The 23922-nt window shown below is 35.3% G+C and overlaps 3 protein-coding genes and 1 long non-coding RNA gene across 4 annotated transcripts; 3 read left to right on the top strand and 1 right to left on the bottom strand.

The window, feature by feature from the left end:
• The first annotated feature begins 1410 nt into the window (after positions 1 to 1410).
• LOC127453797 (lipid scramblase CLPTM1L-like) lies at positions 1411 to 2207 on the top strand. The gene is made up of 2 exons (XM_051720490.1): positions 1411 to 1970; positions 2085 to 2207. The coding sequence occupies exons 1-2, from the start codon at positions 1770 to 1772 to the stop codon at positions 2205 to 2207; spliced, it is 324 nt and encodes a 107-aa protein (XP_051576450.1). The 5' UTR covers positions 1411 to 1769.
• A 1270-nt stretch (positions 2208 to 3477) lies between these two features.
• Positions 3478 to 18288, top strand: LOC127454269 (lipid scramblase CLPTM1L-like). The gene is made up of 15 exons (XM_051721359.1): positions 3478 to 4318; positions 10003 to 10124; positions 10320 to 10407; positions 10509 to 10626; positions 10722 to 10816; positions 10918 to 11002; positions 11092 to 11195; positions 11345 to 11389; positions 11483 to 11533; positions 11719 to 11801; positions 11906 to 11940; positions 12056 to 12111; positions 12212 to 12256; positions 14791 to 14906; positions 15345 to 18288. The coding sequence occupies exons 1-15, from the start codon at positions 4094 to 4096 to the stop codon at positions 15427 to 15429; spliced, it is 1353 nt and encodes a 450-aa protein (XP_051577319.1). The 5' UTR covers positions 3478 to 4093; the 3' UTR covers positions 15430 to 18288.
• Positions 12105 to 18423, bottom strand: LOC127454280 (uncharacterized). Its single transcript, XR_007899508.1, has 3 exons — positions 18282 to 18423; positions 12543 to 12686; positions 12105 to 12282 (listed from the first exon to the last, which is right to left on the bottom strand). It is a non-coding gene; the product is annotated as an uncharacterized LOC127454280 (long non-coding RNA).
• A 1344-nt stretch (positions 18424 to 19767) lies between these two features.
• Positions 19768 to 23828, top strand: LOC127454278 (prostate stem cell antigen-like). The gene is made up of 3 exons (XM_051721372.1): positions 19768 to 19900; positions 20382 to 20498; positions 22766 to 23828. The coding sequence occupies exons 1-3, from the start codon at positions 19852 to 19854 to the stop codon at positions 22981 to 22983; spliced, it is 384 nt and encodes a 127-aa protein (XP_051577332.1). The 5' UTR covers positions 19768 to 19851; the 3' UTR covers positions 22984 to 23828.
• The last annotated feature ends 94 nt before the right edge of the window (positions 23829 to 23922 follow it).

The raw sequence follows: 23922 nt of genomic DNA, 5'->3' as shown, positions 1-23922 counted from the left end.
GACCAACACCAGCAGATGACATTGCACCCCAAATCATCACAGACTGTGGAAACTTAACACTGGACTTCAAGCAACTTGGGCTATGAGCTTCTCCACCCTTCCTCCAGACTCTAGGACCTTGGTTTCCAAATGAAATACAAAACTTGCTCTCATCTGAAAAGAGGACTTTGGACCACTGGGCAACAGTCCAGTTCTTCTTCTCCTTAGCCCAGGTAAGACGCCTCTGACGTTGTCTGTGGTTCAGGAGTGGCTTAACAAGAGGAATACGACAACTGTAGGCAAATTCCTTGATGCCTTGACCCCAGCCTCAGTCCATTCCTTGTGAAGTTCACCCAAATTCTTGAATCGATTTTGCTTGACAGTCATAAGGCTGCGGTTCTCTCGGTTGGTTGTGCATCTTTTTCTTCCACACTTTTTCCTTCCACTCAACTTTCTGTTAACATGCTTGGATACAGCACTCTGTGAACAGCCAGCTTCTTTGGCAATGAATGTTTGTGGCTTACCCTCCTTGTGAAGGGTGTCAATGATTGTCGTCTGGACAACTGTCAGATCAGCAGTCTTTCCCATGATTGTGTAGCCTAGTGAACCAAACTGAGAGACCATTTTGAAGGCTCAGGAAACCTTTGCAGGTGTTTTGAGTTGATTAGCTGATTGGCATGTCACCATATTCTAATTTTTTGAGATAGTGAATTGGTGGGTTTTTGTTAAATGTGAGCCAAAATCATCACAATTAAAAGAACCAAAGACTTAAACTACTTCAGTCTGTGTGCATTGAATTTATTTAATACACGAGTTTCACAATTTGAGTTGAATTACTGAAATAAATGAACTTTTCCATGACATTCTAATTTATTGAGATGCACCTGTATTATTGCAGTGTTGACAGTACATTGACTTTGTTTGTTTGAAGTTTAATTAAAAAAAAAGAAAAGAAAAAAAAGAAAGCTGAACGCTCACTCGAAAAAGATGATAATAGATACATGATGTTTTAGTGTGCACATACAGATAAATTAAATAAAACTCGACTTTATCGTAAATTATATTATTTTGATAACCAATTTTATTCATAAATGCAAATGTAATACAGCTGTGCCTACTTATTGAGCTTTTACAAATTAATGCAGTATTTGAAATTACTTCACAATAATTAGATATTTAGCATCAAATAATAATCTTTTTTCATTAATCTGGTTTTTATTTCTATTGAAATAAATATTGAAAAACTCACTGTCGTGTAGCTATATATATATATATATATATATATGTATATATATATATATATATATATATATATATATATATATATATATATATATATATATATATTATTTTTATTTTTTCATAAAGGAAAAATGAGCTTGAAAACCCATATGTATGTTCTCATAGCGACCGCAGGGTGTCGTTCTCCGCCTACATCCCACTCAAATCTACCCACATCTGCCAATGCCGAGATGCTGTTAATACATCGGATCCTCACACCGCCTCTCGAGTGCATTGGTATTGGTAAATGATTGGTAAATTAATATCTCCGCTCCTGTCTTGAAGGTCTGATGGTATGACGCCTCTTGTCATTCACTGCAAAATCAATCCGACGCTACACTGATGCATCACAGCGCCTGGAATACATGCATAACATCATCATCATCATCTCGATGAGCGAGCGCACAATGAATGAATGAATGAACGAGGCAAGTGGTGCTGTGCAGGGAACATTTCTAAAGGCTTTTGTCTTGGCTATATCCCCTTTACGATAACGATTTGACGTTAAGATGTTTCCATCGTGCTGTTCTAAGAATAAGAATGGGTCTCAGTTTAAGATGTCTTATACCAAAGTGATTTTTGGGGTGCTGGTGGTGTATGTCCTCCATACGTGCTGGGCCATATACGGCTTTATACATACCAAACCCTGTGACAGCACCAGAGGTGACAGCTGCGTGACATCTTATCTCACTGTCAAGCCTCGACTGCAGGTGAGAGTACAGGAACAGATCTTCTCCTTTAACCACATATGGAATGGAATATATTGGGAAATAAGTTCACAGTTATGGCATGTAATGTGAGAATGTCTTCTATGAAATCTACAGCTCAGCCTCTACTCTGCTCTGGACCCCAGTGATGAGGCTGGACACAACCTTATTTTAAAACTGGACAGATTTGGCATCAACTCCAAGTTTGAAAGGCAAGCTGACCTTTTTGTGTTTTGTTAGATTTGTTGCATTAATGATTTTAGACATGAATATATTTAAAGAAAAAAACTGTTTTAGCTCCTCTGTTGTTGGTAAGAACCTTCCTACAGATGATACTCTTACATGTAGCTAAATTAACCCTAAATAAAAATGTGCCCTATTTAACCCATTAAGCTCGTAGTGCCAGAAATGATCAAAATATGAATAACTACAGTCTTGACCAACACAAAATGGGTGACATTTTATAGCTTAGAAGCTCTACTTTATAATGCATATAGACATTATAACCAAGACTGAACAAGTGCTTTGAAATTTGCAGACAAATCAGAAGTGTTCCGTTTCGATAATATATTAACATTTTACATTGTACAAATTATTGTAATCGGTAAAAACATCAAACTCATCAAACAGCCATGTGTAATATGTTGTTGGAAAGCTCTCAAAGAGTAGAATACAACTGTTTGTTTTACTCACAGACAAAACTATAGTGAGTAATAGCTTAGTACATGCCTTTGACATGCATGTTACATGTAAACAGGTGTTGCTCATATGCCGCATTTTCACTTATAACTTCAGGAAAAATAAACAGAACATAAAATATCATATACATACACATACCATTACTTAGATGAGGAGATTCTCGTTAAAACGAGCCCAAACATAAATTAATCGGATGCATTGACCATTAGATAATATGCACACAGCATCTGGCTATCTGGCTACAAACACATTAGCTCTCCTGGATCAGATGACGTCATCGGAAATGCTGTAACAGCATGGAATGCCAAACCAATCAGATTGGGTTCAGATTGCTCCAAACAGTGGTGATAGTCCTCCATATTTGGGCAGAGAGTCATGTGATCAATCACTCTAATTACATATGGCCACCAGGAGATGGCACCAAGTACATGACTCAATGTCGACTCAAATGGCACAGAATGGAAATCAAAAATCCTGTCTGCATGCTATGCAAACTTTTAGTCATTGTTGTGTTTGCATGTGTAATTAGTTTTTTATGTACAATTATTATGTTTTATTTGTTTGGAGAGGCTTTTGTCACTTGGAGACATTTTTGGACACTAGGAAAAATTAATTTGTAATGCTATAACTTTTGATTTCTATGTTGTATCAACACAAAATGCTCAGTTACAGGTGACACGATTGGGAACAAAACAAAAGCAGTTTTTCTGAGCCACATTATTTACACCCAGAGATATATAATGTCAAATCAGAAAAATAAGTCAATTTTTGGCTGAATTTTTTTTTTTTTCTTTTTTTTTTTTTTTGGCTCTTAGACTGAGAGTCTCAGAATTTATAATAATCTATAACATAAAAAAACAAACAAAAAATTTTTTATTTGTTTTTTTTTTAATTTGTTTTTTTTATTTTTTTCTTAAAAATGATACCAAACACTTAACCCTTCTTGTTTTTGTTCTTTTGTTGAGTTATAAGGCTTTAATTTTGGGATATTTTGGGGTATGCCAATGAAACAGAAAATCTTTTAAAAAACACCCCTGTAGCTTAAAGGGTTAAATTTCATTATAACTAATTATTTGAGTCTTTCAGGTTGATGAGTATGGTAACCATTTAGTACCATGTAACAGTGGCCTCCCAAAAGTATTTGGACATTAAACTGCCACTTAAAAATGTATGAAAGTCTTTGCATATCAAAGCAGGTTGCAAAATACACTTTCAAAGAAAATATTTCACAAAAACAAGTTTAGGTGGCAATTTATGTTCACTTTAGGTTTGTAAATGCATTATTAATCCAGAACTAACAATGAATAATAACTTTTTGCAGTATTTATTAATCTTTGTTAATGTTAATTTGTAAAGATACAATTGTTCATTGTTAGTTCATGTTAGTTATTGTGTATGTGCTTGCATGGTTGCTCAGATAGCTGTTCATGTTGAATAAATCAAGTATATTTTTGTGTTGTGAATACAGAAATGTGAGTTTCGCACTTCCTGAGATGACTCATAATAATGGGACAGTCCATGCTGTAGTGTTTGTACACAAGAGTGGAGTTTCACCTTGGAAGGACAGTAGACATGTGCGGCTTGTGACCCGTCTCACCTCTCAGATGATCCCACTTCAGTCTACTGGCACCACAACTAAAGACACACATGAGGTGTGCACCCTTTACACATTTCCAGGTTTGGAACGCAGAAGTAAAATATAGCAGGGTAAATTTCTATAGAAGAACATGGGAGACCAATGTTTTTTGTCCAACAGCAAAGGAGAAATCCACTATTTCGTTTTTATGACTTTACAAAAGAGATTAAAAAAAAATTGCCAAATTTAATGTCAATCTATCAGCAGCAGTGGTGATTCGATATTTTTAATTTTATTTTTTATTAATGTTAGGGTAATAAATTTCACAGTATAAATGAAATAAATATGCATTTAATAATTTAAAACACCAACATTATTGAGCGTTTTAGCCATTACATCAATTTGTAGGACAACCTTGAAGACTAATTTGCCATGGGTTCCCTCTGGAATTTCATATGGGTCTTTTTAGAATGGCAGTTTTGGATATATGAGTAAAATTAGGTCTGAAGTAATTTTACTGCAAAATGCAAAACTACCATTATAAAAGCTCATTGAAAGCTACTGAGGGAACCCATTGTCAAAAATGCTAATTGTCTTTGAGTTTTAGGATTACAACCTGAACAGCTCTATTGTGTCAAGCTAAATGCAAAACACTGGCATGATGCAATCTTAAAGTGCAGACTCAAGGCTCATCTATTTCAAAAATGAATAGATTAATCAGAGGAGAAAAAATAAATCTAATGTTCTTTATATATAAACTGAGTTCATAGGACTTTGCCATGATTTGTTTACAGAGTCAAGCATTGTTTGCTTTAGTATTGTGAAGGTACTGTAATGTAAGATAGTGTTTTAATATACTGTTAAGATTAGCTCAGTGTTGTCAGGGCACTTAAATCCTGCATTCAAAATATTAGATCCTGCACTTCTGTCCATAAAAACATATGTTCTCAACTACTTTTTACTACACTACAAACTTCCATATCAGCCCAAACAAATGCAGTGTGATAGATATGGGGCAACACCTTAAAGGGATAGTTCACCCAAATATGAAAATCCTCTCATCATTTACTTACCCGTATGCCATCCCAGATATGTATGACTTTCTTTCTTCTGCAGAACACAAATGAAGATTTTTAGAAGAATATTACAGCTAAGTTGGTCCATACAATGCAAGTGAATGCGTACCAAAATGTTTAACCCTTGTGCGACCTTCAGGACATTTTTGTCTTTGTCATTTTTGTTTTTTCAATCATTTTGGCTGTGTTAATGCCAGTGGCATAAATTTAGCCAAAGGTGTGTATTTTTGGGGGAATTTTGATATTTCAACCTCAGTTCCTATAATACATCTATAATCAGTGAATGATGATGAATGTACACTCAGGACCTTAAGGACAAAAATGTCCCCATTAAAACTGCAATATTTAATCCCAGTGCCATTAAAGCATAAAATCATGAACCTCTATGTTTGTGTGGGTGCCTCGTGCCGCCCTCCGCAAGATGCCGCCCTGGGCAACTGCACATGTCGCCCTTGCCTAATTCCGCTACTGGTAATAAGGAAGATTCCGGAGAAATTCAAGCTTTAAGTACCACCTGTTTTCTCCAGGGGGCAGTAAGCGAAACTTCAGCTTGATAGGCAACCTGCAGCTTATACAGAGAACAAAACAACCCTTCAAGTGCCCACAGAACAAGAAGATGCTTTCTTGTGTTCAAAACACAGCTTAATGGAGTGCGAATCCGAACTAAGGGATCTCAAAATGTGTTCTTCTAAGTATTAAACTACATTTAACTTGACACAGCGACTTAAAAATGGTATGTTTATGACGCAACACAACCAAAGTGAGACGCTCCAAAACGTCCGTCTAACGCAATGTACATTGACGGGTCCTTAGACAAGCCATCATAATAAATCTTGGACTGATTGTCAAATTCACTTGCAAAATGGATTGCTGTGAACTGTATGCCATTGATTGGCTTAATAATAATATGCAAATAAACAATACAGTGGATTCTAAAGCCGCTTTTTGTATTGTCTTATCAATGCTTAACTCTGCCACAGTAATGTAATGCATTTTAATTATCTGAATATATATATAGTGTATAGTATATATATATTTTTCACAATTCCTGACATTTAATCATAGAAAACATCCCCTGTCTTAGGTCAGTTAGGATCACTATTTTAAGAATGTAAAATATAATAATAATAGTAGAGAGAATGATTTATTTCAGCTTTTATTTCTTTCATCACATTCCCAGTGGGTCAGAAGTTTACATACACTTTGTTAGTATTTGGTAGCATTGCCTTTAAATTGTTTATCTTGGGTCAAACGTTTTGGGTAACCTTCCACAAGCTTCTCACAATAAGTCGCTGGAATTTTGGCCCATTCCTCCAGACAGAACTGATGTAACTGAGTCAGGTTTGTAGGCCTCCTTGCTCACACACAGCTTTTTCAGTTCTGCCCACACATTTTCTATCAGATTGAGGTCAGGGCTTTGTGATGGCCAATACCTTGACTTTGTTGTCCTTAAGCCATTTTGCCACAACTTTGGAGGTATGCTTGGGGTCATTGTCCATTTGGAAGATCCATTTGCGACCAAGCTTTCTTAATGGCTGATGTCTTGAGATTTTGCTTCAATATATCCACATAAATTTCCTTCCTCATGATGCCATCTATTTTGTGAAGTGCACCAGTCCCTCCTGCAGCAAAGCACCCGGACAACATGATGCTGCCACCCCCATGCTTCATGGTTGGGATGGTGTTCTTCTGTTTGCAAGTCTCACCCTTTTTACTCCAAACATAACGATGGTCATTATGGCCAAACAGGTCATTTTTTTGTTTCATTAGACCACAGGACATTTCTCCAAAAAGTAAGATCTTTGTGCCCATGTGCACTTGCAAACTGTAGTCTGGCTTTTTTTATGGCAGTTTCTTCCTTGCTGAGCAGCCTTTCAGGTTATGTTGATATAGGACTCGTTTTATTGTGGATATAGTTACTTGTCTACCTGTTTCCTCCAGCAACTTCACAAGGTCCTTTGCTGTTGTTCTGGGATTGATTTGCACTTTTCGCACCAAAATACGTTCATCTCTAGGAGACAATGCATCTCCTTCCTGAGCAGTATGATGACTGCGTGGTCCCATGGTGTTTATATTTGCATACTATTGTTTGTACAGATGAACATTGTACCTTCAGGCATTTGGAAATTGCTCCCAAGGATGAATCAGACTTATGGAGGTCCACATTTTTTTTTTTCTGAGGTCTTGGCTGATTTCTTTTGATTTTCCGATTATGTCAAGCAAAGAGGCACTGAGTTTGAAGGTAGGCCTTAAAATACATCCACAGGTACACCTCCAATTCAGTACTCCTATCAGAAGCTAATTGTTTAAAGGCTTGACATCATTTTCTGGAATTTTCCAAGCTGCTTAAAGGCAGTTAACTTAGTGTATGTAAACTTCTGACCCACTAGAGTTGTGATATAGTCAATTAAAAGTGAAACAATCTATCTGTAAACAATTGTTGGAAAAATTACTCGTGTCATGCACAAAGTAGATGTCCTAAACGACTTTCCAAAACTATAGTTTGCTCATATCCACATCAAGAGGATGTTCAACCTGCCACAGGCGCTGCTGATACAGTTCTAATCAGCAGTCATTGAGTCTGTCCTCTGCACTTCAGTAACTGTTTGGTTTGGTTCAGCTACGAAAGCAGATATCAGAAGACTACAAAGGACAGTTTGGACTGCTGAGAGGATTATTGGTTGCCCCCTGCCCTCCCTTCAAGAACTCTACACTTCCAGAGTGAGGAAAAAGGCTGGAAAAATCACTCTGGACCCCACTCACCCTGCCCACTACCTTTTTGAACTGTTGCCTTCTGGCCGACGGTTCAGAGCTCTGAGCACCAGAACCGTCAGGCACAGGAACAGTTTTTTCCCTCAGGCTATCCATCTCATGAACAGTTAAAATGCTATTCACAGTCTAGTCTTTTTATATTTATCCATCACATCCAACCTCTTCTGTCATTACATCCCCTTGCACTGTATATAACAGATGTGTATTTACATTTGCACTACGTATGTGTATGTATGTGTATATATGTATGTGTATTCTATATATACTTTATTTTATATTCAGATTTTTTTTATTTTATTTTTTTTTATTCAATATTTAATTATTTTTTTATTATTATCTATGTCTTGTTGCTGTTTTGTATTGTACACTGGAAGCTCCTGTCACCAAGACAAATTCTTTGTATGTGTAAGCATACTTGGCAATAAAGCTGATTCTGATAAAGCTGATTCTGATATTAAATCTGTGGAGTGGTTAAACAAAAATGAGTTTTAATGACTTTAACCTAAGTGTAAGTAAACTTCTGACTTCCACTGTAAATATATACAGTACTGTTCAAAAGTTTGGGGTCACTTGCCTGAAATGTTTCTCATGATCTTAAACATCTTTTGATCAGAAGGTGTATGCTTAAATGTTTGAAATTAGTGTTGGAGACAAAAATATAGTTGTGCCAGCATATTAATTTATTTAATTACAAAGCTAAAGTTTTATTAAAAAAAAAAAAAGAAAAAAAAAAAAAAGTTTTTGAACTGGATGACTTGGATCGAATAATTATGAAAAGCAGCCACTAAGTGCCCAGCATATAGATAGGAACTCCTTCAATACTGTTTAAAAAGCATCTCAGGGTGATACCTCAAGAAGTTGGTTGAGAAAATGTCAAGAGTACATTTCTGAAAATTCTAGGCAAAGTGTGGCCACTTTGAAGATGCTAAAATATAACACAGTTTTGATTTATTTTGGATTTATTTATTTTTCATTTTTTTGTCACAACATAATTCCCATATTTCCATTTCTATTATTCCATAGTTGTGATGACTTTACTATTATTCTAAAATGTGAAAAAAAAAAAATAATAATAATAATAAAAAAATAAAGAATGAGTAAGTGACCCTAATCTTTTGAACGATTGTGTGTATATATATATATATACATAATTTGTAATTTAATGATAACTTTTTATAATTATTTCATAATTATATATTGAATTATTGTTATTTGAGGGGCTTTCTCAGCAAATATTTATATATGGGATTAATTTGATTAATTAATCGAGACACCATGTAATTAAAAATGTATATATAATATTATTATGGCAGTTTTTTGGCGCGGACATTTTTTAAAATTGACGAACAAGGGTTAAGCTCCAAAAGGACATAAAGGCAGCATAAAAGTAATCCATAAGACTACAGTGGTTTAATCCATGTCTTTAGAAGTGATGTGATAGGTGTGGGTGAGAAACAGATCAATATTTAAGACCTTTTTTACTATCAATCTCCACTTCACCAGTCTCCACTTCTTTTGTTTTTGGCAATTTGCATTCTTCATGCATATTGCCACCTACTGGGCAGGGAGGAGAATTTACAGTGAAAACAGAGTTAAATACTGATCTGTTTCTCATCTACACATATCATATCGCTTCTGAAGATATGGATTAAACCACTATAGTCAAATGGAGTACTTTTATGCTGCCTTTATGTACATTTTGGAGTTTCAAAGGTCTGATCACCATTCACTTGCATTTTGAGGACCTATAGAACTGAAATATTCTTCTAAAAATCTTGGTGTTCTGCAGAAGAAAGAAATTCATACACATCTGGGATGGCATGAGGGTGAGTAAATTATGAGAACATTTTCATTTTTGGGAGAACTATCCCTTTAAATGTGGATATTTTCCTGTTTTGTCTGCTGGCTAAAGGCACCAGAGAAGCAGCAGATTGTTTCTTACTGGAGATCACGACTTAACTTGAATGTAATGAATGAGGACTTCACATTTAGCAGTGCTGCTGTACCAAGTGACCTGCGGCGCTATATGAAAATGTGAGTTCTTTAAATCAGTTCAGATGTAACTGATAATAATATCAGTTACAGAATTACTCTTGTTGCATAGTTTACTGGTGTTAAACAGAAAAAAGTTAATCATGTGCACTATCTGATACATGTGTGAATGTAATACCTCTGATCTAGAAAACAATCTTTTTTTTTCTTTTCTTTTTTTATTATTTATTTCCTCAGAGTTGAAGATGGAAAAAAGGAAAAAAAGAAATTGTATCTGCCGCTTCTCCTGGTCGATGAGCTAAGAAGCCGAATGAAGGACTTAATAGTATATATATTTGTTCTTTCATGGCAGTTTTGAGATGGTGTGTATAATTTTAATATGCGCTTGATTTGTGAATGTACTTTAACATGTTATAAACTACCCAGGAGATAAACAGCACCACAAAAGCTGTCCCGCTGACAATATCATATGAAACCATAACCTTACGCAAATTCAGAATATGGATCCACATACAAGCTGTCATTTACTCACTCAAGCATTTTGGTGAGCGACACAACAGCATTAAATATCATATAAGGCAATAATTCAAGTTTAATGTTTAATTCAGTTCTGATCAAATTAATGCTTTTCTCTTGCAGGATTTTCCGAGCAGAACCTTGATGAAATTAAATCCATGTTTGTTGATAACGGGCTGCATGTCTTGGCTTTGTCTGTTCTCATGCCTGCATTCCATGTAAAATATTTGTTTTTTTATACTGGCTTTTGTATATGTATTATCTTTAATGTGTATGTGTATATACAAATATCATATTATTGGAATACTTTATTTTGCAGCTCTCATTTGAAGTCTTTGCCTTCAAGAATGACATAAGATTCTGGCGAGAAAAGAAGAGTTTAGCAGGCATTTCTAAGAGATCAGGTACAGCATAAATACCTGCAGTATGTTGAACTGTCTCATTTGGGAAAAGGTACCAAGCTTTAAACATGTGTTTCTCTGTATCTCTGCAGTGCTGTGGAGATGTTTTAGCACCATAGTATTATTCCTCCATCTACTAGAAGAGCAATCTGGCTGGTTCATTCTGCTGCCCATTGGGATTGCAGCTCTAATTGAGGTACAAAAATAGATTAAATGTACTCATTTTGAACTGCTGGCAATTAACGTAGCATTTTATGTTTGTATAAACCAAATGTACTGAATATGAATTATCCACTTGTATTATTTGTTCTTGTAATAACCACTTTATATCTCATTAATTTGTAGTTGTGGAAGGTTAATAAGGTCATAGCACTTTGTCCTCAATTTCATGTAAGTATTTATTACTTATACTCAGTAATGACAATATTACATTTCTGAGAAATATGCTATATGTTTTACTCATTCTGAGATGTTTCCTTGAAGGATGAAAGAATGGATGATTTTGAGCGAGCAACAGAAGAGTATGACTCTAAGGTATAACCCATAATAAATAATTAGGTGCTGAAAATTAGTTTGCCTTGCTGTTAAAACTCACTATAACATGTGTCACCTACACAGGTGCCTTGACTCGCTTTTCTGCTAGTTTGAGGAAATGTGTGTGCTTTCAGACTGATCAAACCGTTAAAAAAGCTACACTTAGACATTTTCTTCACTTACAGGCCATGAAGTTCTTGTCATATCTGATTTATCCGTTGTGTATCAGTGGGGCCGTATACTCATACTTATACCTCCAAAATAAAAGGTAGCATTATTGCATTATGGTTGCTTATTCTTTTGTTTATTATTCTCATTTAATATCAACATATAAATGTATTTATGTATCATTGTGTTGTGTACTCTCAATAGTTGGTACTCTTGGATAACCAATGGCCTTATTAGTGGTAAGAGCTGAAATATTCATTTTAACAGTACTGTTAACTGTATTCTAAAGGAACACTTGAGTATTTACTTAGAAATTAAGTCAAATAATAGTTTCTAATTTCTTGAAACATCCAGGTGTTTATGCTTTTGGATTTCTGTCAATGGTTCCTCAGCTGTTCATCAATTACAAGGTTTGTTTATAGACCAGCCCTCAAAATACAGCTCATTCGCAGTAATCTTTTTCTCTGCTGTTTCTTCTGAATCCTCCTGTTTTTTTGCTTTTTTCCACAGTTAAAGTCAGTATCTCACCTACAGATGTCCATCTTAATGTATAAGGTACATTAAAGGGGTCATTCTGCAATCTTAAAAAAAAGAGTTACTATAAGCTGTACTATAAAAACATACTGTAACTTAAATTTTTTGCACTGCATTTATTTAAGTTGCTAAAAGTATCATTCTGATGTTCCACAACTTTCTGATCTACAGTAGATAGATTAGGGCTGTCAATTTAATGCTTTAATTTGGTGCAATTAATTATATGAAAAATAATGCGTTAAAAAAATTATGCAATTAATCATGCTCCCGTCCTATACATAAATTCCATTATGAGGAATGTTCTTACCATCGGAGCAATTCAAGCTTGATGTACCACATTGCAGTAGGGGGCAGTCAGCTCCAGCTGTGAAGGCAACATGCTTTGTCAAACCAACGAGAGCAGGCAGCACAGTCTTCCACAGATGATGCGTTTTTTTGGGCTCAAACAAAGCTGAATGGAGCACAACAGAATTCAGGGATCTCAAGATGTGTTTCAAACTACGTATAACTTGACACTGCATCCTAAAAACACAGCGCTTATGACTAGAGATACTGAAAACCATTGAGATGTGACACAACCACAGTAAGATCCTCCAAAAGCATTCCTCATTACCCATGATAGACCAAAAATTTAAAATAGTGCAGAGGGAAGAAGGCAATAATAGGGTTATGTTCGATGATATGGAAATAAAACACTTTTAAAACCACTTTTTGTATTGTCTAAATGCTTTACTTGTCTGCTGCCCCAATAAGTGTAAATTATGTTATGTATTTGAATTATTTGCATTTTAATATTTGTTATATATTATTTATTATATTTATAATTATTTATATTATAAATACAGTACATATTGATATGCGATTAATTGCGATTCGGCAACATCGTTTGGCATCGTTATTGACAGCCCTAAAATAGATAAATATTAGTGCTGTCAGTCAATTAAATTTGTTTATATCAATTAATTGCATAATTTTTCGTAGTTAATCATGATTAATCACATATTTTGGAAATGCATAAATTTGACTCTAAATATACTTCTTTTTCTGTCAAAATGCACTTATTTCTTTCTTAGGAGAAACATGCTTTATTAAAATTTCCCAAATAATGTCTTCCACAGTATAAAGAAACTGAAATATCACCAATTCAAGTAACATTAAACATTTCCCAAAGTCTAAGTGAGAGTTTGACTAATTGAAAGAACTATTCCCCACATAGGTTGCATATTCATTGCAATGGGCATTAAATCTCTTAAACTCTCATCCTCCACAATATTAATCTGCTGGTAGACTGTGGCTGTCCGCTTTGTTACAGCAATCGTGCAGCTGCATTCATGATTCACGTCAGGGTGTCAGCGCCAGCTTCAAGCAACGCTTGACACCACATGAAAAGTGCTTGCAGACGAAAACGTCTCATTCTGCGTTTTGTTGATAGTTAAGACTTGGCATGCTTCTGTGGTAATTAAAATGTGCCTTACTTGGGCTGCAAAAAATACTTGATTTCTGTCACAAGTTCCATCTGGGCTTGATTTTTACAAAAATAGCATCAAGAGCTCCTTTCCCCATCACTTTATCACTGACACTGAATCACTGCTGTGTGTGTGGTCGTGGTGTGTGCGTCAGTGTAATGACTCCGAGCAGACACATCTCAAAGGTTCCACCCTTCCAACCAGTGTTTATGCTGGTTTATGATGAATTAACGGTAAATGCGTTAAACGTGATTAAGAAAAATATAAACATTAAATCTTTTAAATTAATCACGTGTTAACATTAATTTTGACAGTTCTAACAAATATATATGTCAACGCATGAACGGTCACATGTACACGTCAATGATAACTTTTCAGTGTTAGAAACTTGTCCTGCATGAAGTCACAGTTGATGAGGATGAAGCTGGATTGATGCTATTATTCCTAAACACCAGAAGAATTAATGACAAAGTAAAATTGGAGAAAGTTTGTCAAACCTAGTGGTTTTTGGGCAATGTGTAGCACCTGCCACTCTGCACTTCCTTCCAAATGATACAAATGTTAGGATATCGTAGCTGTAGTTTATTTTTAACAGGGTACTTGATCATTTCAGTGTGATCTTAATGGTTTGTGTGGCACATTTCAGTGTGTTATTTTGTGAATCTGTCAAAATGTAATGCAGGCTTTATAAAGAGGTTATGTAATGACAGGGCAGTGCAAACTATATTGAACCTTACCACAAAACAAATGCCCCATTCATTTCTAAGGTAGAGAGATAGGGCGGAAAAAATAACTGGTTTTGGCACATAAAACCTTAACTTGTCTAACATTATAATGGTCCTCAGGGTAATAAAATATAACAGCAAAATGTATAATATCACTCAATTAAATATTTTTTATATCAAAACGTGTAACTTTTCTAGGGGGAATGCCAATGTATTATCAGTTTGTGCTTGATTAGAAAGTCACATATAGATATTTCATCCACTTACATCCAAAATAAATATTCTAAAAACAACTCTATAACACTCTATAATATCCTCATGTTATCAGACTGAGTGACAATGCTGGTTTACTTTTGATTCTTAGGGCTTGAACACGTTTATCAGTGATGTATTCAGTGGAGTAATAACTACCCCTGGACCCCATCAGCTAGCCTGCTTCAGGGATGATGTGGTCTTCCTCATCTACCTCTATCAGCGCAGGTGTGGAACACTTACAGTTACTGCATGTACCATGAAATGATGGGTAGAAAGGTCAATCGTTGCCTCTTTTTTTCACTGGGTGGTTACAATTGCCATAAAGTCAGGTCCAATTTGCAACTAATTCTGGCTAAGGGCAGCCCATTTAGGCAGCCAGATAGCTCTAAATTTATTTGAAAAATGTATGTGTCAGACCTTGCAAACATTTTCAAATTAATTGACTAGATCTTCCTCTTATGCATTGATTGTTGCAGCCCTGTACCTTTTAACCATGACTTTGTTTCCCTGACTGAGAAAACACCCATAAATACTGGCACCTATAGGTTGCGTAAAAACAGACAATCAGATAAGAGCTTGCTGTTGTGTGCAAAATACAAGGTTTATTAACATTAAAACATTTTATTAGTCATTGACTGACATTGCTCTTTAAATGGTCAACAGGATTTACCCTGTGAGCAAATCCAGGTCTCGCGATTATGGGGCATCACACAGGAGGAAACCCAAAGTAAAGCCACATGAGGACTGAGCATCTACTCAACAGATTTCTCTGAGAGCTTGGCCTCTTCATGCATGCAATACAGGAGAACCATTAGGAAATGAAAAGGGGCATTACAGTTGCCAAAAGTCCTCTCCTGTGTATTCTTGTAATGAGCCTGCTGACTGCTGTCTGTTGCAAAAATTGACTAAGCTACATTTACAGTAATTCATACTGAAACAACCCACAGCTTAAGAGAATAGCAGCGCACAACTGCTTTACACTCAAACTTGTATGTAGTATTGACTCAGGCAGACCAGTGGATCTCAGCTGGTGGGTTGCGACCCAAAAGTAGATTGCAGGTCTGTTCTGATGGGGTCGTGGACAGCAGGGGAAAAAATGGTCAATAAAATTATGCATCATTAGGAAATCAAAATAAATAGGCTTATCGCCTTTAAAAGGAGCTAGTGGAGAAAATGCTTCTTTTGTTGATGATGTCAAAGGTCATGCGTCAAATCAATCTCTGTGGTATTTGGGTACATATACATATGTAACTTGGTAGAAATTTGCCAAATTAGAGCATGGAACCATTTAAAAGAGAAGAGAAATTTAAGTGACATTCAGTATCATATTAATTTGAATATATAAAGAATGTTGGCCCTATGCAGTTCATAGTAACATTAATACATTTTAATGTTTGATTTTATGGACATTTTTGTTTTCTTAACCCTTTTAGCTTTAGTTTTAGTGGCATACCCAAAATTAAAGGCTTAAAACTCATCAAAAAACAAACAAACAAACAAAAACAAACAAGGAGGGTCAAGTGTTTATCATTTTAAAGAAAACTTTTCACATATTTTGTGGAATGATATAGATTATGTTAAATTCTGAGACTCTCAGCCTGAGAGCCAAAAAATTAACATTTTTCTTATTTTTCTGATTTGGCATTATATACCTCAGGGTGTAAATAATGTAGCTGTTTTGTTCCCAATTATGTCAACTGTAAATAAGTAAAATTTTGTGTTGAATCAACAAAGCAATCAAAAGTTATATCATTACAAAAATAATGTATGCTAGTGTACAAAAATGTCTCCAAATGTCCAAAAGCCTCTCCAAACAAATAAAACATAATAATTGTACATAAGAACTAATTACACATGCAAACACAACAATGACCAAAGGTTTGCATAGCATGCAAACATGATTTTAGTTATGAGATTTCACAGAATGAGTTTCATTCTGTGCCATTTGAGTCATTATTGAGTCTGTGTCATGTACTTATGCAACAGTCACCAATCACATGTCTCTCTGCCCAAATATGGATGACTTTTTAGCACTGATCTGAACCCAATCCGATTGGTTTAGCATTCCATGATGCAACCTAATTTCCGATGACGTCATCTTATCCAGGAAAGCTGATGTGTTTTCAGCTAGATTGCAAGATGCCAGATAGCCAGATGCTATCTGCACATTGTGCTTTCTGTGGATTATCTAATGACCTATGCATGCAATTATGTTATGTCATTATGTTAGTTATGTTGTGGGCTCATTTTATTGGGAATCCCCTCCTCTATGTAATGGTTTGTGATTTATATAGAGCTTAAAGTGTGTGTTGTATCGTGACTCGTCACTTGATGTCCAATGCAAAACCATTTGATAACCACTGCACCAGACAACAAAAAGTAATGCAAGCACTAAAAGTAACTAAAACAATACTCATTTTTGCTTTTATGGATGACTGAAATGGTAATACTAGTAATTACAGTATCAACCTACTGACTCACTTTTTTTTTTAAAGTTCAAACACAAAGACGTTCGATCCCAGACAAAAACAAAAAAAAACCTGTTTGTCATAGTCAGCCCAGCAAAATCAAACTGAACACACTTGTCCTCTGCAGATTTCAATACAATTTGTATTTTGGTTTGCTGCTTTGCATTGGTCTCAAACTGCAAATTTATAGGCAGAAGTTCTTCCTCTCTCATATGCCACTGATAGTAATTTGGGTGCTGGTGTTTAATACTGGATTTTCTTAACATGTGCTGATAGGGGAAGCTTCAGTATGCTATTTATTGTTAATGTTTTAAGAGTATTATTTTGTTATGTACATTATTTGGTCTTGTTTAGTATGAAAGTATAAATTATAAAAGGGGAATTCTCAGTGTCACACTCAAAAAATATTTCAATTTCATGACAAAATTCCATCAGATTTGACTGTGTGATTTTTAACTAAATTAATAAAAATTAAAAAAAATTTTTTTTTTTTTTTTTAATTACTCAATTCAAATTGATGGAATTTTGGTTTTAAAGGTGCAGTATGTAAGATTCAGAAACCCTTGTTATTAATGACACCTGTGGCCATTAAGTGAACTGCAGCCAGCTACCTGTTGCTCGTGCTCGTGCACACACTCCATAGGGATGCGAGCGAGCATCGACCAAAACAATGACGTAACGTACAAAGAGGCTGAACATGATTCACCGGCATCATGCTGACAGATGAGGTAGCATAATTAAAATTACACAGTTATGATTGTTTTACTACAAACTTTGAGACTAAACTAAAACTACTTATCAGCTAACATAACATACTGATACACACATACAGCTACATACTACCGAACTATTCCAGACAGTTTACTGTTGCACTGCACTGTTATGTTGCACTATTGTAGGTTTTGTATATCATATGTTGTACTACGATCAAGAAACCAGTGTATTTGCTTAAATTTATGCTGTGTACCTGACTTTTAGTATAAAGAGAAGATCGCTGAAATTATCTGAAAGTTATGAAGCAAGGTAGCTTGCAATTCATCAGCGTTAGCAGGCAAGATTAAGTTAGTTAAAATTACACAGATCAATCCTTATGGCACTATATTTCACATGCTTTGCAGTTATGTAAGTTTACCTGTCCAATCAGAAAAACACCAATTCAGGGTCGGTTTTGATCCCCAAAACCAAACGAAGTTCCCTCCAGGAATCAAATGTCCTGCTGATGTTCACTCTAGTTTTCACTTGACCACGATCACTTTTCCGCTTAGCCAGACGGGAATCAGTAGATAAATGTTTTTTTTTTTTTTTTTTTTTTTTTTTTTTTGGCTTACTCTGAGTTTGTGTAGGAGTCGGTGTTGTGCTGGGAGCCGGACGTTTTCAGGATTCCATCTCGAAGATAACATTACCTAGTGTTGCAGACTGTCTGTTGACGCTGTTGAATAGCGGAAGAGAAGCACTGAGGCAAGGCTCTCGGGAGCGCGCATAAACGTCACATACTTTGGATTTTCCCGGCAAAAGCAACATGCTCCCTTCGCATGAAAATCATTCTACAGGCTTTAACTGGCAACCTAGGAAGTCCGGGAAGGACTCATTTTTTAAGTTGCGTTACAAGCCGTTCACACATTGGCAAAAAAGGATAATATCACATGAACATTTTTACATATTGCACCTTTAAATTAAAATGTTTTAATCTTGAAATAATTTTTTGAGTGAGATTTTGAAAAAAAAAAAAAAAAATTTATTTCGTTTTATCTAGTAAATATGATTTAATTTGTCTTTCTTATAGAAGAAAAAAAAAACTTTTAATTAAAGCTTGACAAGAAATATTTTTCTTCTCCTTTGTTTCTCCTTGGTTTGTTGTCACTAAACAAAACCGGAAAAAAACAAAACAGGAGTTGATTTTAATCTTTGTGTTATTAGTTTCTCCCATTAGTGGAAGCAGTTAGACCTGTTGGTTGAGAGGGCGGGACATGAATAGTTGGCTGACCATAATGGTGACATCAAATGTATTCAACAAACCAGCACGTGTAGTTAATGCATTATGTTTTTAGGGACATTTGTTTTCACAGTCAAGATTTTAGGTTAAAAAATTATAATAATGTATAAGGAAAGTGTATATCTTAGGTTATTTATTAACCTTTTGCCTTAAATAGTTCATTTTAAACGGTCCTGCTGTGTGACAAATGAATAAAAGTACCATTTAATTCCATGTAGTCTCTCAGTATGAGGTCATAAAAGCTGCATACATAACAATTATAAAAGAATGAACCTAATGATGTTAGATGGCGTGTAGCATGTCACACTTCAGGGAGTTTCTTTTCCTGAACTGTTCACTAAGTAGTAAAAGCAATAATCTTTACTTTTATCTAGTCACAATAAATACAAGTGCCACTGAAATGTTCAAAGAATTCACTGAGGAAGATCAGACTGAGATCTTACACTATGTCTCAGTTTTAAAGACACAAGAAGGCTAGTCACTATTGTGAACACAACGCTCTGCTCTGTTTGACATGTAGTCGCCTCCGACGGTTGTCATGTTAAAATGTGACGGGAATATTGTGACACCATGCCAAAAGCATGAGGGTATGCCAGCTGTGGTATGTGTCACAGCAAAAGTGAAAGAATGTCTGTTGGGTGGATCTTTGAACACAGTTTCAGTCAGCGAGTGAACACCCTCCCACATATGCACTCAGTAGTCTCGGAGAATGGGGTTCCTTTCTACTCTGCTCTGTTTACTCCTTACTGTACACTCAGGTATGCCTTTTGATTCATTTCGAGAGCGCTTGAATGAATTGCTTTAAATTTGTATTTTGACTTGTTTACACTGTAATCTAGTATGAAATGGCAGTTGTCTAATTTGGGTTTATTTTATGGGAGTTTTCAGCTGACCTGCCTTCTATGAAGAATGCTCAGTAGGGCTAAGGACTGCTATGGAAACAAATATATCAATTATTATTTTTTATTATTTAGTTTCAGTTGAGCTACTTTGTAAGCTCGACTACTTCAGCTTTCCGTGTCGATGTGCAGTAAGAGACTGTCAATATTTAACCGAGATGAAATGTGTACTGTGTAAACACTCATTCAACATAACAGTTTCAAGGATGAAGTACTCAAATATTATTTTATCGAATGTATTGCAATAATGTTGAATGTTTATTACAAATAATATAAGATTTGTCAATATAATTGACATACAGTATATCCATGTAATCCACTATGTTTTGCTCTTTTGCAGTAAATACACTGACGTGTTATGTGTGCGGATCCGTAACATCTAATGACGAGTGTAACAAAAGCTCTATGGACTGTCAAGCTCCATTCGACACCTGTATGACCACCGTAGCCACACTAGGTAAACAATGCTTTGAGATTGATATTTGAGCAGCCCAGGGCTTGCTGTAATGATGTAAAAATATGTGTAAAAGTGTAAATTATCTAGTTATAAGTTGTATGTTAAAACGGGAACGAACAGACCCACAACAGGACTGCTTTGGCTTAAAACACAAAACAAGAAGTCATCTGTTGTACTTTTCAATTGATCAAATTTCAGTATGTAGTACCAAAGTTACTTTAAGGCAAGTCAGTCCACTCGGAGGCCATCTTTGGAACGCTCCCTGGCAGCAATTTTTATGGATACAAGCTGCATAAAAGTACAGCTACTATCTACTTAAATGGGAAAACACCGAAATCTCCTGAACGGTTGGTCAAGATTACGATCAAAGAACATATTTCAAATCCGTAGTTAAATCTGACAACAATAGTAGCTTCATTAGCTTAGATTATGCTTAAAAAAAAAAAAAAAAAAAAACCTGCAATAGAGAGCAACGGTTTCGTTCCAGAAGTAAAAATCCCATTTAGTTTTTCCATAGACAAATTGATTTTCAAAGATAGCTTATAAACCTTTAAAGACAGACCTAACATGAGCTCCGAGGTCGATGGTATCAGTTGAAGCCATCTATCTTGAGTTATTTAAACTTCATTGATACATTTTTTTATTTGATAGCGGAATTCTTGGTGAATAACTACATTACCCATGGTCCAACAGAGAAAGATCAACCAATCAGAGAACAGAGGCCAACAAAGCTCGCAAAAGGAGCCCAGTAGCAACCGCCCATTCCCATGACGCACTGTGAATGACACAACCAGATCAGTCTCCTTTCACCCTTAAATTACATATATATTTGTCAAATCAGAATATTTAGCAAAAAACAAAATATAATGTTTCTATACTTAAAATGAACAACCTAAAATCAATAGTCCCATTGTTTTTTATTTATTTAATTACATCATTCCCAATGCTTAATGGGACTGTAGTTTGTGCCCACGTGAAAGATAAGTACACAGCCTTGTACCTTTGTCTTTTTGTCCAATTTTCAAATACTTTTTTGCCTTAAATCAAAGTTTGTAATGTTGTGATTCACCTCTGAGCTGGTTGGTTTGGTTCATGGCTTAGAGCTCTTTTATGGAGGATTTTATGAAAAGCCTATGTAAAAAAATGAATGGGAAAAATACTTCCGGAACCCAGATGGCTGAAAAAGTGGGCAGGCACTGTTGCGCTCTATTCTGTCTGTATCTAAAAGGTGATTGGCCCTTTTACCTGTAGGCGGGTCTTCCTTTTCGACATCCACCATATTGCGCGTTCCAATTCCTCCCTTTCAATTTAATACAAGTGGTCTGTCTTAGGTTAAATAGTCTTTGGTAGTTCAAAGTAATTTCTATCAGAAATTCACTGAACATGATTCTTAAAGACACACACCATAATGCAAGATCATGGCTCAGATGTTTATCATTTTCTCAGATCCTTATAATTACTATAGTACCTTTATGTGGTCCCATTGAGATTTTAATCAAAAAAGACCTGACCACGATCCAAAGCAACATGATGCAATGCATAAAAATATTTAAATAAGGGTAAGTAAAACAATTTACAAATACCATTAAGTGATTACATGGCAAGAAAAAAAGTACTAAATTGTTCATTTTAAGGTAGAAGGGCCTTCACTGGGACCATTTTTGTACCACTAACTCATTTTGAGTGTATGTACCTGCATTGTACCTTTTTTCTGACTCTGATCTAACAGTAGTTTCTAACTAACTAAGGGTAATCTGATCTGAAATTTCAAGACAATTTACAAATTGTTCCAAGATGATGGCATTATAAAACTAAAATCCTTCAGACCAAGCTTTAGGAATAGTTATATAAGCACAATATCCTGAAACCATACGAGATATCATGTTACCAGTCCTCTAATATGTCAGTAGTTCTCGTTCTGTATGCCTCATTTTAGTTCTACCAAACTTAGTCACTCTCTTTCATACACAGAGGAGGAGCAATTAGGATTACCTCAGGATTACAGTGTATTGTACCAGACATTTATGTAAATATTGAGAGATAATAGGCTATACTCTATCTGAGGGCTACATAAAAATGGCAAAAACCGCATCACAGATGAGTCGTATTAAACCAAGGTGGGTTACCTATTAAAACAGAATGGCAGCTCTGAAAGCAACATGAGTTAACAGAGCTGGTGTATCAATCAAGAAAACCTCGATTACTCAATTTGTCAGGTGGAAAAACTGGAAAATGATGTCTACTGTGGAACCTCTCTGCCTTTCTAGGAAGTGTTAAAGCCATTGTGAAGCATTGCTCCAGTTCAAAAATCTGCACAGCTGGTGCATCCTCTGCCTCCGTAGACAGTAATGGAAACGGCGTTCAGGTCACATGCTGTAGTGGTCGTCTGTGCAACTACAGTGGAGCTGCTACTGTTAAACTGCACATATGGCTGTTGGCCCTTCCACTGCTTATCATCACCCTCCTCATCAAACAGCACATCTGAAAGTGGAATGGATTAAACCACATCCTGGATTAAATAACTGCTCTTAGTGACTGTTTTTGTATACATACTACTGACTTTAATCACCGTATATGAAAGTTAACTTCCCCTGCTTTAGTACCTCATTGGTATAAGCCAGATGGCTCTTTTTTCAAATGAAAATATAAATATGGTTTACATACCTTTTGATCAATTTATTTACATTATTTTGCCATGGCTTTTTCAGTTGTTCATGATCATGTAAGGATTTCGAGTCCTTATCACAGGATACAAATAAGAGCAAACAAACAATCATACAAAAACGTACAAATCACAATAGAAATGTCCTTGATTATGCAATAACTTTTGTAGGCCTGGTAATTAGTTTTAAAATTCCCTTATATTTCCATGATTGAGAGAACAATTTAAAAAAGACCATTAAATTGATCAAATGCTAGAATAAAAAAAAAATAACACCGGCATAAGGTCCAAATTCCAGACATCTGGGAATGAGCCAGCAAAAGTTAATGTTTATATAAAACTTTAAGAATTCCATTTGAAATTAGCAATACTTGCACAAAATCATTGCTTATGTGTAGTAAAAAATGTCTGTGATGAACTGTTCATATCAAATGATTGTCACATTTGTATGTGGGTCCTTGATAATTTATATTTAACATTGTTTTTTAGCAGTCTTTTTTCATTTTACTTAAGTTCACAAGTTTATAAATATCTGCTGTTCTAATATATACAACTGTAAATTCTAATACATGCCATCCTGAATGGATGGCAAAACTTTTTTGTAAACAGACAAATTAAAACCTTCACTATTGACTTGCTAATTAAAACCAAATACACCAGTAACTAATGTAAAGAAGCCATTCTTTGTTTCTCTTTAGTAAAGAAGTTAATTATACCTTAACCTTTTTCTTGATGAACCACACAAATGGCATTTCAATGAAA

Source organism: Myxocyprinus asiaticus, chromosome 16 (genome assembly GCF_019703515.2).
Source record: "Myxocyprinus asiaticus isolate MX2 ecotype Aquarium Trade chromosome 16, UBuf_Myxa_2, whole genome shotgun sequence".
Lineage (NCBI taxonomy): Eukaryota > Metazoa > Chordata > Actinopteri > Cypriniformes > Catostomidae > Myxocyprinus > Myxocyprinus asiaticus.
The sequence above is the reverse complement of the archived record's forward strand: the minus strand, read 5'-3'. Positions and strand labels throughout refer to the sequence as shown.

Bases quoted from the DNA above. Each gene is read 5' to 3' on its own strand.
- LOC127454269 (XM_051721359.1), top strand. From the start codon at position 4,094: ATGTTGAATAAATCAAGTATATTTTTGTGTTGTGAATACAGAAATGTG. The intron at 4,319-10,002 runs GTGTGCACCCTT...TGCTGGCTAAAG, and splicing joins CAACTAAAGACACACATGAG to GCACCAGAGAAGCAGCAGAT. The intron at 10,627-10,721 runs GTGAGCGACACA...TTTCTCTTGCAG, and splicing joins TTACTCACTCAAGCATTTTG to GATTTTCCGAGCAGAACCTT.
- LOC127453797 (XM_051720490.1), top strand. From the start codon at position 1,770: ATGTTTCCATCGTGCTGTTCTAAGAATAAGAATGGGTCTCAGTTTAAG. The intron at 1,971-2,084 runs GTGAGAGTACAG...TGAAATCTACAG, and splicing joins CTGTCAAGCCTCGACTGCAG to CTCAGCCTCTACTCTGCTCT.
- LOC127454278 (XM_051721372.1), top strand. From the start codon at position 19,852: ATGGGGTTCCTTTCTACTCTGCTCTGTTTACTCCTTACTGTACACTCA. The intron at 19,901-20,381 runs GTATGCCTTTTG...GCTCTTTTGCAG, and splicing joins ACTCCTTACTGTACACTCAG to TAAATACACTGACGTGTTAT. The intron at 20,499-22,765 runs GTAAACAATGCT...CTGCCTTTCTAG, and splicing joins GACCACCGTAGCCACACTAG to GAAGTGTTAAAGCCATTGTG.